This window comes from Chiloscyllium plagiosum, unplaced genomic scaffold (genome assembly GCF_037043375.1).
Source record: "Chiloscyllium plagiosum isolate Xiang-an unplaced genomic scaffold, Cpla_swu_hap1 HiC_scaffold_5, whole genome shotgun sequence".
Classification (NCBI taxonomy): domain Eukaryota; kingdom Metazoa; phylum Chordata; class Chondrichthyes; order Orectolobiformes; family Hemiscylliidae; genus Chiloscyllium; species Chiloscyllium plagiosum.
This window is the reverse complement of record NW_028270143.1, coordinates 58,754,136-58,768,348: the sequence shown is the minus strand read 5'-3', so window position 1 is coordinate 58,768,348 and position 14,213 is coordinate 58,754,136. Positions and strand designations below refer to the sequence as shown.

The window sequence follows — 14,213 nt, the reverse complement described above, 5'->3', positions numbered from 1 at the left end:
GCCAGAACATGTGAGAAGAGAAGGCCTTGTTCTCCCTTACCGTTTCCTTAATGTCATTTGCCATTCAGGGAGATGCCAGCATGTGTTTGGTGGATTCAGGTTGAGAATTGAACAGAGCTTGGTAGTGACCTGTATTTGAACATTTCTCATTTGAACATTACTGAAAATGTGCTGCTGGAAAAGCGCAGCAGGTCAGGCAGCATCCAAGGAACAGGAGAATCGACATTTCGGGCATAAGCCGAACATTAGCTCATTTTTGCTGTTACTGCCAACTTGTTTTCCTGGATGTACAATATTTGCAGACATTAGTTTTGCCACAGGGAAGAGGATGTTAAATGTGCTGCCAGAATTCCCCAACTGTGTCCCAACTACTCATACCTAAAGATCAGCTGTAATCAGTAAATCAGCATTTCTCTCTGAACTTTGATTTTAATGAAGATGTTACAAAAAAAAAGTTCCAACCTCAATGAATCCTTACTGTAACCTCAAAAAAAAGGAGAAACAATCATACTTCTGGAAGACTTTAATGCCAGGATGGTCAGTGACTCTGATGTCTGGAGAGTGGAACTATTAGGAAAACTGGGGTGGGAAAAGCAATTGCAAATTATCTCCTTTTGCTGATAACATGGGCACAGCATGGCCAGAAGGAAGGTCCAAACCATGTGGAGACATCTTAGATTAAAACTCTGCATCTCCTGGATTATGTAATCGTTCAAATCAACAATTAAGTGACGATCATATCAAGGAAAGTGATGCCTCCTGGACAGATAACTGACTTGTTCAATTGATGAACATTCAATTATCACCAAGATCTTACAGGATCCAAAAATTAAAGAGGAAGATCAATGCCTCAGCTGTAAAGGAGACAGACCAGAACAAGGAATCCCAAATGCAACTCAATGATCAATCTGGAAAATCTTCACAAATCCAACTCAATTTCAGAATAGAATAGTGGGATAAAATAAAATCAGGTGCATTTGATTCCTGTGTTCAGACAACTGGATTTGAACATTATCATCATCATGACGACTGGTTCAACAAAACAAAATGCAGAAGTAAGTAACCATCTGGAACAACCATAAACAGCCTTCACCGCAGAGCAGAATAACCCAAGGTCGCAAGTCAAGAACACAGAATTCAATCCCCAGAAATAACCTGCTCAATGATGCTCAGTTCAGTTTCTGCCAGGGCAACTCAGCTCCTGACTATTCAACAAGTCAGGAATGTGATGGAATGCAATGAAACGGAATCTCCATTGTTGCAGTTCCAATGAGACTCAAGAAACTGAACTCCATCCAGGGCAAAACTTAATTGGCACCACATTTAGACTGGCACCACCTTCAGAATTCAGTCCTTCCACCACCAATGCACTATGGCAGCAGTCTGTACTGTCTACAAGATGCATTACAGTAAGGATCCTTAGACAATGCCTTCCAAACCCACAATTTGTACCATCTGAAAGAAGAAGGGAAGCAGATACATGGAACACCGTCACCTGCAAGTTCCCCTCAAAGCCAAAGCCAAAGCCACTTCTTCACTGAAACGTGATCAAAATCCTACAACTCCTTCCCTAACAGCTGAGGATATAGTTCCAACCTATGGATGACAGCACTTCAAGAAGGTAACTTAACACCATCTCCTCAAGGGCAATTAGGGATGAGCAATAAATGCCAGCCCAGCCAGCGACATGCACATCCGATGAACAAATTTTTAAAAAGGACATCGATTGGGTGAAATTTGCTACTAATCATTCGAATGGCAACAACTTATCCATCAAGCTGTATCACATTTTGAGTCCAAACATTTTAAAGAGGTAGAGCAATGGCAGAGATAAAAAGGAAAGTACATCAACCCTCACTCTGGATCCCACCATCGCATGGGACATCCTGACCATATGCTCAAAAAGGTGAAGAATTAGCCTGTTCAGTCACAAAAATTCATGACAAAAACTTGGAACATTGTGTGCACATCCTCCTTGAGTAAAGGAACAGCCAACAAAAATTTTTGGAAAAGATCTGTGGATTTCCAATAACTATAGGTTGTAATCATCAGTAGTAAACACATAACAGGAAGTTATAAAACAGATGATTTCACATTGTTAATATTTTTTCAGCAAAAAAACAGAAATAGTTAAATATTCAATCAGAGACATCTAGATTTAGAACTGCCTTAACAGTTTCATATAGATCCTTTACTATCCTTCCCAGCAGTCTGTGTCTTGTGGCTCTTTGTGTAAGGTAGCATCAAGTGGCCAAAAAGAACAATGTAATTTATAATGCCCTGCATCTCACTCCCTTTGCTAGTAACTGAGAGACAGAGCATGCTTCAAGTGGCTTATTTTCAGAAATTTAAGCAATAAACTGCAGCATAAACTTGACTGTTTAGTGCATTACACTTTCAGATTTAATAATGTATTCATAACATATATAATGAGATAAAAGATTTGTTCACCAACTGATAATAGTTCATTTTGTAACAGAAACAGTTAATTGCGTTGAACATTTTTCTTCTCATGAGTACAGCATCAGGATGGTCTCTGAGAATCTTAATCTGGAATGTCAACATTGGAATCGGATTCAATGCTTACAAATGGTGTTTCAGTGCTTTGAAGAATGATCTGTTCTAAATAATGATTTGCAAATCAGTTAGTGGTGATCACTGATCCATTTTGGTGATAACAAATAGTTGGTTATCATAAAGGGTTATTGGCTTTCCAACATCACCATTAAGTTTCACAAGTACTTTAAATCCTGGCTTTCATACTCTCTCTCTAAGTTTTAAGTTTTCCTCTGCATCTACTTACAATCACATATATTGAGTGCTCAAGAAGATGTGTGCTCATGGGATATGCACCTATAAATGTGAAGGATTTCCAATAGTCTTGTGAGAAGTCACTTTGTACTGGCAAAGAAAGTGAGACAATCCTTCCCCTGCTCATGGATATCTAGCTGTGCTTTCCTCTTCACAGAAGGTTTGCATTTGCAGAGAATTGAATGGTAATGAGTGCTTGTTCTGTCTTATAAATTTCCTCAAGAACAGATGCTAATGTTTACTCCTGTCCCTAGCATCCAAGCAGGTATAACAAAAAATACTGGCAGCATTAAAGACACATGAATAAGGCCAGAAATCTGGATGTTGTAGTGATAGGACAGAAGGGGTGCTGACTGTCCATTCTAAAATGCTTCCAGAGGTAGCCTGGGCACTAAGCAGATATTACCCAGAAGAGCTGTCTAAAGAACAGTTCAAAAAGCTGGCTTGAAAAGGTTTCAATGGCAGGAAGAGTGGCAGCATAATGGCTCAGTGGTTAGCACTGCTGCCTCACAGCACCAGGAACCCGGTGGGACTGTCTATGTGGAGTTTGCACATTCTCCCCATGTCTGCGTGGGTTTCCTTATGGTGCTCTGGTTTCCTCCTACACAGTCCAAAGATGTGCAAGTTAGATGGATTGGCCATGCTAAATTGTCCATAGTATCCAGGGATATGCAGGCTATGTGGGTTAGCCATAGGAAATGCAGGGTTACAGGGATGAGGTGGGTCTGAGTGTGATGCTCTTTGGAGGATTGGTGTGGACTTGATGGGCCAAATGGCCTGCTTCCCTCCAGAGGGATTCTATGAGTAGTTTCAAGGAAGTAATGTAGAATGAAGTTTACAGATTAAGATCAACAACAAGCGGCATGCAGGGAAGGATGTCCCTGTGGCCAGAGCCATAAGTGAAGACTACAGTGAATTAACGCTTGAATTAAGGTGAATTCTGGGAACCAACTCTCTATACTCTATTAAAATCACTCCCTTATCCTGACAACAAATCTCACCATTTGTTGTTCACCAGAAAAGCAAGGACAGCAAGTTGAAGCAAGAGGGAGACTTTTTTCGAGTAAAAAGTGGAGTTTTTTTAAAATAAGCTATCAGCAATTGCCAGACTAGAATTCTACAATCTGGAATGAACTTTTAACCCAATTAAGCACAAGGAACACCAAAGGGGTAATTGCACAGAAGCTTCTGTATACTCCTCATTCTTCTTTTTCAGATCCAAAACTGTTTTCATGCACAACTGAATGGTTTCTTTTTCCCATCACCAAATTACTCATGATACTTTTCAACTATTATCCACCATCACTAAATCTCCCATTGTTCCAAATGATCAGTTTATACTCTTCATTCCAGAATACTATCTGGTAACCCTTCTGGTTTACTGATCTCCTTTAACAAAAGGTAACTGCCATCCTTACGTGATCTGCTCTACATGTGGCTTCAGACCCACAGCAATGTGGTTAATGCTTAACTGGGGCACTTAACCCAATGAGGGATGAGCAGTAAATGCTGGCTTAGTCAGCGATGCCCATGTCCTGTGAATGAATGAATGAATGAATGAACAAGAATACATGCAACTCTGAATACAAAAGGTTCATTTTAAAAGTACTGATAACAGGTGGGCACCAGTAAGGAACAGCTGAACAAACCCATTCTCTTGAATCTTGACTCTGCCTACCCATCTTTACACACTACAGAAACAGAAATTACAACAGTGAATATTAAACAAACCCTACTGCTAACTCTTCAACTGCAGCTATCTAGTTTAATCAGAGTTTCCAGCCCTTTCCTCCTGATATTGCATCCTCTTACTTTGCACCTGTCAGCCTTGTTTCAGTAGGTAGCATTCAAGACAATACTTTATAGAGTCAGTCATACAACACAGACTGGACTCTTTGGTTCATCAAGTCTGCGTCAACCTATCTACACTATCCCCACAATTTCCAGTACTTGGCCCATAGCCTTGAATGTTATAACATTAAGTACTCATCCATACCCTTTTCAAAAGTTGTGAGGTTTCCAGCCACTACAGCCCTCCCAGGCAATGCATTCCAGATTCCAAAAAATGTTTTTCCTCAAATCCTCTCTTAACTTTAACACAGTACTGAGACAGTGCTTTACTGTCACTCAGAAAGTTGGGAGGTTTGGGATACAGGGAAATCTGGTTATCGGGATATAGAACTGGCTGGCCAAAAGAAGACAGCAAGTGGTTGTGCATGGGAAGTATTCCGCCTGGAGGTCGGTGACCAGTGGTGTCCCACAGGGATCTGTTCTTGGGCTTCTGCTCTTTGTAGTTTTTATAAATGACTTAAATGAAGAAGTGGAAAGGTGGGTTGGTAAATTTGCCGATGACACAAAGTGGTGTTGTAGGTAGAATCGAGGGTTGTTGCAGGCTACAACAAAACATTGACAGGATGCAGAGCTGGGGTAAGAAGTAGCAGATGGAGTTCAACTGGATAAATGTGAAGTGATTCATTTTGGAAGGTCAAATTTGAATGCTGAATATAAAGTTAAGGACAGTATTCTTGGCAGTGTGAAGGAACAACGAGATCTTGGGGTCCATGTACATAGATACCTTAAAGTTGCCACCCAAGTTGACAGGGTTGTTAAGAAGGCATATAGCATTTTGGCTTCCATTAACACAGGGATTGAGTTTAAGAGCTGAGAGGATTTGCTGCAGCTCTATAAAACCCTGGTTAGACTACACTTGGAATATTGTGTCCAGTTCTGGTCACCTCATTATAGGAAGGATGTGATGCTTTAGAGAGTGCAGAGGACATTTACCAGAATGCTGCCTGGATTGGAGGGCTTATCTTATGAAGAGAAGTTGAGTGAGCTTAGGCTTTTCACACTGGAGAGAAGAAGGAAGAGAGGTGACTTGATAGAGCTGTACAAGGTAATGAGTAGATAGATAAAGTAGATAGCCAGAGATTTTTCTCCAGGACAGAAGTGGCTGTCACAAGGGGGCATAATTTTAAGGTGATTGGAGGAAGGTATAGGGGAGATGTCAGAGGCAGATAATGGTCTGTGCGTGGCATGTACTGCCAGTGGCGGTAGTAGAGTCAGAGACATTAGGGACACTTAAGCGACTGCTGGGCAAGCACATGGACGGCAGTGAATTGAGGGGTATGTAGGTTAGGTTGATCCTAGATTAAGATAAATGTTCGGCACACCATCTTGGGCCAAAAGGGCCTGTACTGTGCCGCACTGTTCCATGTTTTATCTCTTTTCTAATGTCACATTTTGCAAGGTATTCTTAAATCTCTTGACTTCTCCATTAGTTCTCAGCCAATGGATGTGATTTTTTTTTGATGATTGAAACTCAGGTGGTTTTTAAATTTAAAGAGGTCTTTGCTGTCACTTTTCAAACAGAGAGAAATTTCAAACAAGGCAAAATTCAGATCAAGCTTTGGTTGACTGTTTTTGTTAATAATTCATGTGACTGTTTCCATGATTGGGGTCTAGCACAGTTTTAAAGACAACAAGGAAGATTTCACCAGCGGGAAATCTGTAAGATTAATTAAAACTTTAACCCATGGCCTAAGAAGTAGGCCAGACAACTCAACAGGGTCAAACAGATTTAATATTGAGGATGCTTAAAATATCAAAAACAAACTAATTTTGAGTTCAGCCGTGTGGTCAATTCCTCAGAACATAAACGTTTCCCCAAGTTATCAGCCAAGGTCTTTTTCCCAGGTTAGGGGAGTCCATACCGAGAGGGCATAGATTTAAGGTGAGGGGGGAAGATTTAAAAGAGACTAAGGGGACGTTTTCACAGAGAGGGTGCTGTGTATATGGAACATGCTGCCAGAGGCCAATACAATCACAACATACAAAAGACACATGACAGTACAAAGATAGGCATGTTTAGATGGATATGGACCAAGTGTATGCAAATGGGACTTGTTCAGTTTAGCAAACCTGGTCAGCATGTACATGTTGGGCCGAAAGGTTGGTTTCTGTGCTGTATGATTCCATGACCCTATTTGATGTTGACAAATCCTTGGTGACCATGATGTAACATATCGACATCATATTTCCTCAAAATGAGTGTGAGATCACAAATCAGTTGTTATATTATACAATATCCGATGGGGTTGCTACAGCGGGCTCACTTTGAACATTGAGGAGAGCTGTTAATGTGTGAGCAGTTTAGTTCACAGATGCTTTCTTATCACATCCTTTCACAGGCCTCATAAATGGTTGTAATGTCTCATTTTGTTTTGTCCTCGGCAGAGCGGGTGGGGGAATTGAAGTGTTCAGCCACGGGATGGTGGTGTTGGTTGGTGTGGGTTTCCCAGAGATGGTCTCTGAAACGATCTGCAAGTTGGCATCCAGTCTCCCTGATATAGACGAGACCAAATCGGGTGCAGCGGATACAGGAGATGACACTGGTGAAGGAATGGGTAAATATCTGTCAGATCTGGAAGGATCCTTTGGGGCTGGAGGTGAGGGGGGGGGGGGGGGGGGGGGGAAAGAGTGGGCGTAGGTTTTGCACTTCCTGTGGTGGCATGGGAAGATGCCGGGAGTGGTGTGTTTGTTGATAGGGGGCCATAGATCTGATGAGGGACTTGCGGAGGGAATATTCTCTCTGTAACGCTGATATGGATGGACAGGGAAATATGTCCCTACTGGTGGGGCCTGCTTGTAGATGGCAGAAGTGACAGTGAATGATGCGATGTATACGGAGGTTGGTAGGGTGGAAGGTGAGGACCAGGGGTTATTACCCAAAACATCGATTTTCCTGCTCCTCAGATGCTGCTGGCCTCTTTTTCACATTGTAAAGCCTGGTTTGCTGATGCCTAACAGTGCAGATTCTATTCAAGTTCTCATTATTGGCTTTCTTGTGTGAGTGAGAGCTAAGGAATCATCACACCTTCTCCAATAATGTCAGGGTCATGTAGCTACTGAAGTTCTTTCTTGGTCTGCTTTCTGACATGAAATGAAGTTTCTGGTCATTGACATTACATGGGGTGACCACTGGGTCTACGTATAGCATGTAACACATTTCAGTTTGTCAAAATCACTGAAGTATCAGCACATAATTTGACAATGATGTTGTTTTGTGCAGAAATTGTGTGACGACAATTGGCATTGTCATTACTCGTGTTCAGCATGCTTTGAAATGCAGGCTGGATCATCTCCTGATAAACCTCAAATGCTGAGTTTATTATGAAGGCGAGTCTTTTGTAATGAAGAAGTCATGAACATGGAGAATATTGTAAGATATCTTGAATCTTCTGGAAGATTTACAGCAATCCTGTGGAGTTGTTTACTGATGGACATGTTGACATTGGCCAAAGGAGAACCGCCAGTGTTTAGATTCAAAAATAAAACAGAAAATGCTGGTAACACTCAACAGCATACAAGCTAGATTTGATGATATGCTGAATGAGGTCAAGTTAAGGAAATGTTTACTATTATGTGCTTTCTCTATGATGTCATCAATTGTTGCCATCAAATGTGATTACTCTTTGTGGCTTGGTTTGGTGAAATTTAGTTAGAACCTTAACTGAAAATTTTTATTTAGGTTCTTCCAACACTTGTAGGTTTGTACTTTTTTGTTCAGTTCCAATGTACTTCTCCATTCACAGATAAATTGACATACAAATTAAGTTTTAAGGCGTTTATCTGATTTGAGAAAATGTCCAACATTCTCTTAGTGCATTGACTGTCTGAATCTAACTGTGATGAATGGTTATCAACCTGAAAAAGCCACTCTTTTCTCTCCAAAGATGCTATCCAAAATTGGATGCTAACTCACACAAACCTACATTCACTCACCAACCCTCATGATCCAACTCTGTGGGAAGCTAGGGAAGTGATTGCTGGGCCCCTTGCTGAGGTATTTGTATCATTGATAGTCACAGGCAAGGTAACAAAAGACTGGAGGTTGGCTAACGTGGTGCCACTATTTAAGAAAGGTGGTAAGGAAAAGCCAGGGAACAATAGACCGGTGAGCCTGACATCGGTGGTGGAGGGAACAGGATTTACATGTATTTGGAAAGGCAAGGACTGATTAGTGATAGTCAACATGACTAGGCTTAGGGTGAGAGGGGAGTCTAAGAGCCTAAAGTTTAAAAGAGACCTAAGAGACAACTTTTGCACGCAGAGAGTGGTACATGTATGGAATGAGTGGCCAGAGAAATGGTGGAGGCTAGTACAATTACAACATTTAAAATGCATCTGGATGGGTTTATGAATAGGAAGCGGTTAGAGGGACATGGGCCAAGTGCTGGCAGATAGGACTAAATTAATTTAGGATATCTGTTCGAGGTGGACCAAAGGGTCTGTTTCCGTGCTGTACATCTCTATGAGTCTAAGTTAGCCCATGATCCCACAACACCCAGATTTAAAATGTGCATTCTTGTTTTCCAAATCTTTACATATTAAAAGGATAAGAACTGAACTGGATGGCCATGAATTATGTGTCTAGTGATTGCATTTACATCAGTAGAAAACCTGTCACTGAGCCAATCACTGATAATGCATTTTAACATCACTATTCTTTTTAGTTTTCCAGCAGCCACTTCCCAAAACAATTCACACCTATGCACTAATGGATTGAGAAAGGTACCAATTTAAATTCCAAAGGTTTTATTTCTACTGGAACTTAAAATGTGATAGTTTGTGGAAGCAACCAACTATCCACTTTGCATATTATTCGTGTTTGTTAAATGTGTCAATCGCAAAATATATTTGTCAGCTTTATTTTTTTTTAAATCGGTGGAAATTCATTTTTAATCTTTATGAATTTAACATTTATTACTTTTAGATTCATTTTCTTTGACACCACTTGAAGAACAGTACAAATTGTATGAGGGAATGAGGGAAGTTATCACCAGCATTGGGCCATTATTTGTCTCTCGATCAATATCGCAACAAAAAAAATCATTTTATTTCATTGTTGTTTCGCAAAATTCGCCGCCTTTCCAACATAATAGTGAGGACAAATTTATAAGTTGTAAAATTTGTGAAAATGTGTTGCATAAATGTACATCTTTGTTGTAAGATATTTACAAATTCATATCGAATTGGACCACAATGAAACCTTTAAAATTGAAGTCACTTTCTCGGATTGACTTACTTTAAAAAATGAACTGTAGCAGAAATATTCTGGGGTTTTTTTGTTTTGCTAAAATTAACAATTAACTCAACGTGGTTGAAGAACTATCACACTCTTGAGTAAGCTAATTCGTAAACAGCCTCAAATGAATACTTTTCGAACTGCATCGCTTCAGCTGGATGAATAAATCTGAATCCTTCGCAGGATTATTCGAACTGGGGCATCGCCCACACAGCTCAGAGTTTCTCACCACTTGATTAACCAGAAACTTTACACAGCACACGCTCAGAGAAAAGAAAGCACTGCGGTAGACAACGTCAGATCCGTCATTTTCAGAAATCTCAACTTAAGAATTCTCACACTTACCATTGCTGTCCCCAGCACCAGATGTCCTGACTGCCTCAAGGGACAATACAAGGAGCAGGTAAGATTTAAGCAGCCAGCTCTCCATCTTCCGAAAACCCTTTCTGCTGGATCACATTGTTCCCACTCACTTCAACCCTCAATAACTTCCAGCACAATCCCTACACCTGTAAACCGCCGACGTCAGAGTGGGAGGAACTCCCACTTCATATGATTCCTCTGGGTCAAAAAGCTCGTCAGTCTGCAATTAAACACATTCCCATTTCTCGCAACAATAACAAACTCATTCTTCCCCCCACCCCCATACACACATGCACCCACATAAGTTTGCGGAGTGATTTTGTACTTGCAGTTTATGTCGCTCAAAAACTGCATGAATCCATGTAAGATTCTGTAAATCCCTTTTTTAGATTAGAATCAGTCTGAAGTTTGGGGCACAGAGTCTCACACAAGACACCTCACATTTTAAATGCATTATCTGAGCCAAAGTCGCACCTATTATTAAAGTTCATTTGAGAATGTAACTTTAAAAAAGTACTGCGATTTACAATATGAAAGAACTGAAACCAACACAGTCATTCTAAAAGATGAGAGACTTAACAAACAATCCAGGTCTTTTTCAATATATAATTTCAATTACATCACACTGTAAACTTTTGCTATAAGTTCTGTGTCTTACAACTTATTCTTCACAACCACCTGATGAAGGAGCAGCGCTTCGAATGCTAGTGCTTTCAAATAAACCTGTTGGACTATAACGTGGTGCAGTGTGATTTTTAACTTTGCACACCCCAGCCCAACACCAGCACCTCCAAATCATGAAAAACATCCTTGCTCTCCTCTCAAACTTCTGAGCAGGCAACCACTGCTCAATTCAAGTTCTGAAGAAGGGTCACTGGACTTGAAACATTAACTCTGCTTTCTCGCCACAGATGCTGACAGACCTGCTGAGTTCCTTCAGCAATTTCTGTTTTTGCTTCTAATCACAGCACAATATTTAGCATAGCTTCGCTCTGTCTTAGTTCAAATAAATCAAGTTGCCTTGCAGAAATTTACAAAATCATGAGGGGCACAGATAGGATGAATGGTCAAGATCTTTTCTCCAGGGTAGAGGGGTCCAAAACTAGAGGGCATAGGTTTAAGGTGAGACCAGAAAGATTTAATAGGACCTCAGGTGCAACATTTTCAAACAGAGGATGGTACTTGTATGGAATGAACCGTCAGATGAAGTGGTGGAGGCTGGTACAATCGTAATATTTAAAAGGCATCTGGATAGATATATGAATAGGAAGGGTTTAGATGATATGGGTTGAGAGTGTGGTGTGGGAAAAGTACAGCAGGTCAGGCAACATACGAAGAGCAGGAGAATCAATGTTTCCAGCAGGAGCTCTTCAGCAGGACTGAGGCTTGTGAGCTGAGGGGGTGGAGAGATAAATGGGAGGGGGGTGGGGCTGGGGGAAGGTAGCTGAGAGAGAGATAGGTAGATGGAACTGAGGGTAATGGCGATAGGTGGGAGAGGAGGGTGGAGAGAGGAGGTGGGAAGGAAGATGGACAGGTAGGACAGGTCATGAGGGTGGTGCCGAGTTGGAAGGTTGGAAGTGGAATAAGGTGGGGGGAGGGGAAATGAGGAAACTGGTGAAATCCACATTAATCCCGTGTGGTTGGAGGGTCCAAAGGTGGAAGATGAGGCATTCTTCATCCAGGCGTCAGGTAGTTAGGGAATGGCGATGGAGGAGGCCCAGGATCTGCATGCCCTTGGCGGAGTGGGAGGGGGAGTTGAAGTGCTCGGCCACGGAGCATTGGGGTTGGTTGGTGGGGATGTCCCGGAGATGTTCTCTGAAGCGCTCTGCAAGTAGGCATCCTGCCTCTCCAATGTAGAGGAGACTGCATCGGGAGCAACGGATACAGTAAATGACGTGTGGATGTGCAGGTAAAACTCTGATTGATGTTGAAGGCTCCTTTAGGGCCTTGGACAGAGGTGAGGGGGGAGATGTGGGTGCAGGTTTTGCAATATCTGCAGTGGCAGGGGAAGGTGCCGGGAGCTGGGGGTTTATGGGTGGGCATGGACCTGACAAGGGAGTCGCGGAGGGAATGGTCTTTACCGAAAACAGATAGGAGTGGGGAGGGAAATATTATCTCAGGTGGTGGTGTCCATTTGTTGATGGTGGAAGTGGCAGAGAATGATGGGATGGATACAGATGTGGTAGATCGGAAGGTAAGGACCAGGGGGTTTTGTCTTTGTTGTGATAGGTGGGCTTGGGTTCGAAGGCGGAGGTGTGGGAAGTAGATGAGACATGCTGGAGGGCATCATCAACCATGTGGGAAGGGAAATTGCAGTTGTTGAAAAAGGAATCCATCGTTGAAGAAGCAAGAAGGAAGCCAGTTCTGTGGTGGAACTGGTCCTCCTGGAAGTAGATGCGGAGGAATTGGAGGAATTAGGAATAAAGGATAGCATTTATATAGAAGGTGTAGTACGGGTGTAGACAAGCCTCCTGGTCCTCACCTTCCACCAGACCAACCTCCGGATACATCCACGCAACTCCGGGACACCCGCACTGATCAACCCACTGCCCCGTGGCTGAAAACTTCAACTCTCCCTCCCACTCCACCAAGGGCATGCAGGTCCTGGGCCTCCTCCATCACCACACCCATACCACCCAATGCCAGAAGGAAAAACACCTCATCTCCCACCTTGCGACCCTCCAACCACATGGCATCAATGTGGACTTCACCAGTTTCCTCATTTCCCCTACCCCACTTACTTTCAGTTCCAACTTTCCAACTTAGCACAGCCCTCATGACCTGTCGTACCTGTCCATCTTCCTTCCCACCTAACCAAGTGCTGGCAAATGGGACTAGATTAGGTTGGGATATCTGGTTGGCATGGACGAGGTGGACCGCAGGGTCTGTTTCCGTGCTGTACATCTCTATGATTCTATGTGGCAGGTGGAGTTTAATTTAGATAAATGCGAGGTGCTGCAGTTTGGGAAAACAAATCTCAGCAGGATTTATTCACTTATTGGTAAGGTCCTAGGGAGTGTTGCTCAACAAAGAGACTTGGAGTGCAGGTTCATAGCTCTTTGAAGATAGAGTTGCAGGTAGATAGGATAGTGAAGAAGGTGTTTGGTATGCTTTTCTTTAGTGGTCACAGTATTGAGTACAGGTTTGGGAGGTCATGTTGCATTTGTACAATACATTGGTTAGGCCATTTTTGGAATATTGCATGCAATTCTGGTCTCCTTCTTATCGGAAGGATGTTGTGAAACTTGAAAGGATTCAGAAAAGATTTACAAGGATTTTGCCAGGATTGAAGGATTTGAGCTAAAGGGAGAGGTTGAATAGTTTGGGGCTGTTTTCCCTGGACCATCGAAGGCTGAAGGGTGACCTTACAGAGGCTTATAAAATCATGAGGGGCACGGATAGGCAAAATAGACAAAGTCTTTTCCCTGGGGTGGGAGAGTACAGAACTAGAGGGCATAGGTTTAGGGTGAGAGGGGAAAGATATAAAAGAGATCTAAGGGGCAACCTTTTCACGCAGAGGGTGATGCATACATGGAATGAGCCACCAGATGAAGTGGTGGAGGTTAGTGCAATTGTAACTTTTAAAAGGCATCTGGATGGGTACATGAATAGGAAGAGTTTGGAGGGATATGGGGTGGGTGCTGGCGGTGGGACTAGATTAGGTTGAGATATCTGGTCGGCATGGATGGGTTGGACCAAAGGGTCTGTTTCCGTGCTGTATACCACTATGACTCTAACTATACATCTGGAATACTATCTCAGAATTTAAGAAAGGATGTACTTGCTTTGCAAGCAGCACAGCAAAGGTGCATCACATTGGTCCTTGGGATGAGAGGGTTGACTTATGATGACAAACTGAATAAATTGAGTTTATATTCTCTGGAGTTTGGAAAAATGAGAGGTGATTTGTTTGAAACATAGAAAAGTTTAAAGGGGCTTAACAAGTTAGATA

At 42.2% G+C, this 14,213-nt stretch overlaps 1 protein-coding gene across 9 annotated transcripts in view; it reads right to left on the bottom strand.

The window, feature by feature from the left end:
- Positions 1-10,389, bottom strand: part of pkd1l1 (polycystin 1 like 1, transient receptor potential channel interacting) — a 288,595-nt gene extending 278,206 nt beyond the window's left edge. For all 9 annotated transcript variants that reach the window (XR_015757199.1, XR_015757200.1, XM_087987215.1 and 6 more), the window contains exon 1: positions 10,244-10,389. Coding sequence is in view for 7 of the 9 variants with exons in the window: in XM_087987215.1 (XP_087843341.1) it covers positions 10,244-10,328 (85 nt within the window). In the remaining 2 variants the exon portion in view is untranslated. The remainder of the gene's footprint in view (positions 1-10,243) is intronic.
- Positions 10,390-14,213: the final 3,824 nt, after the last annotated feature.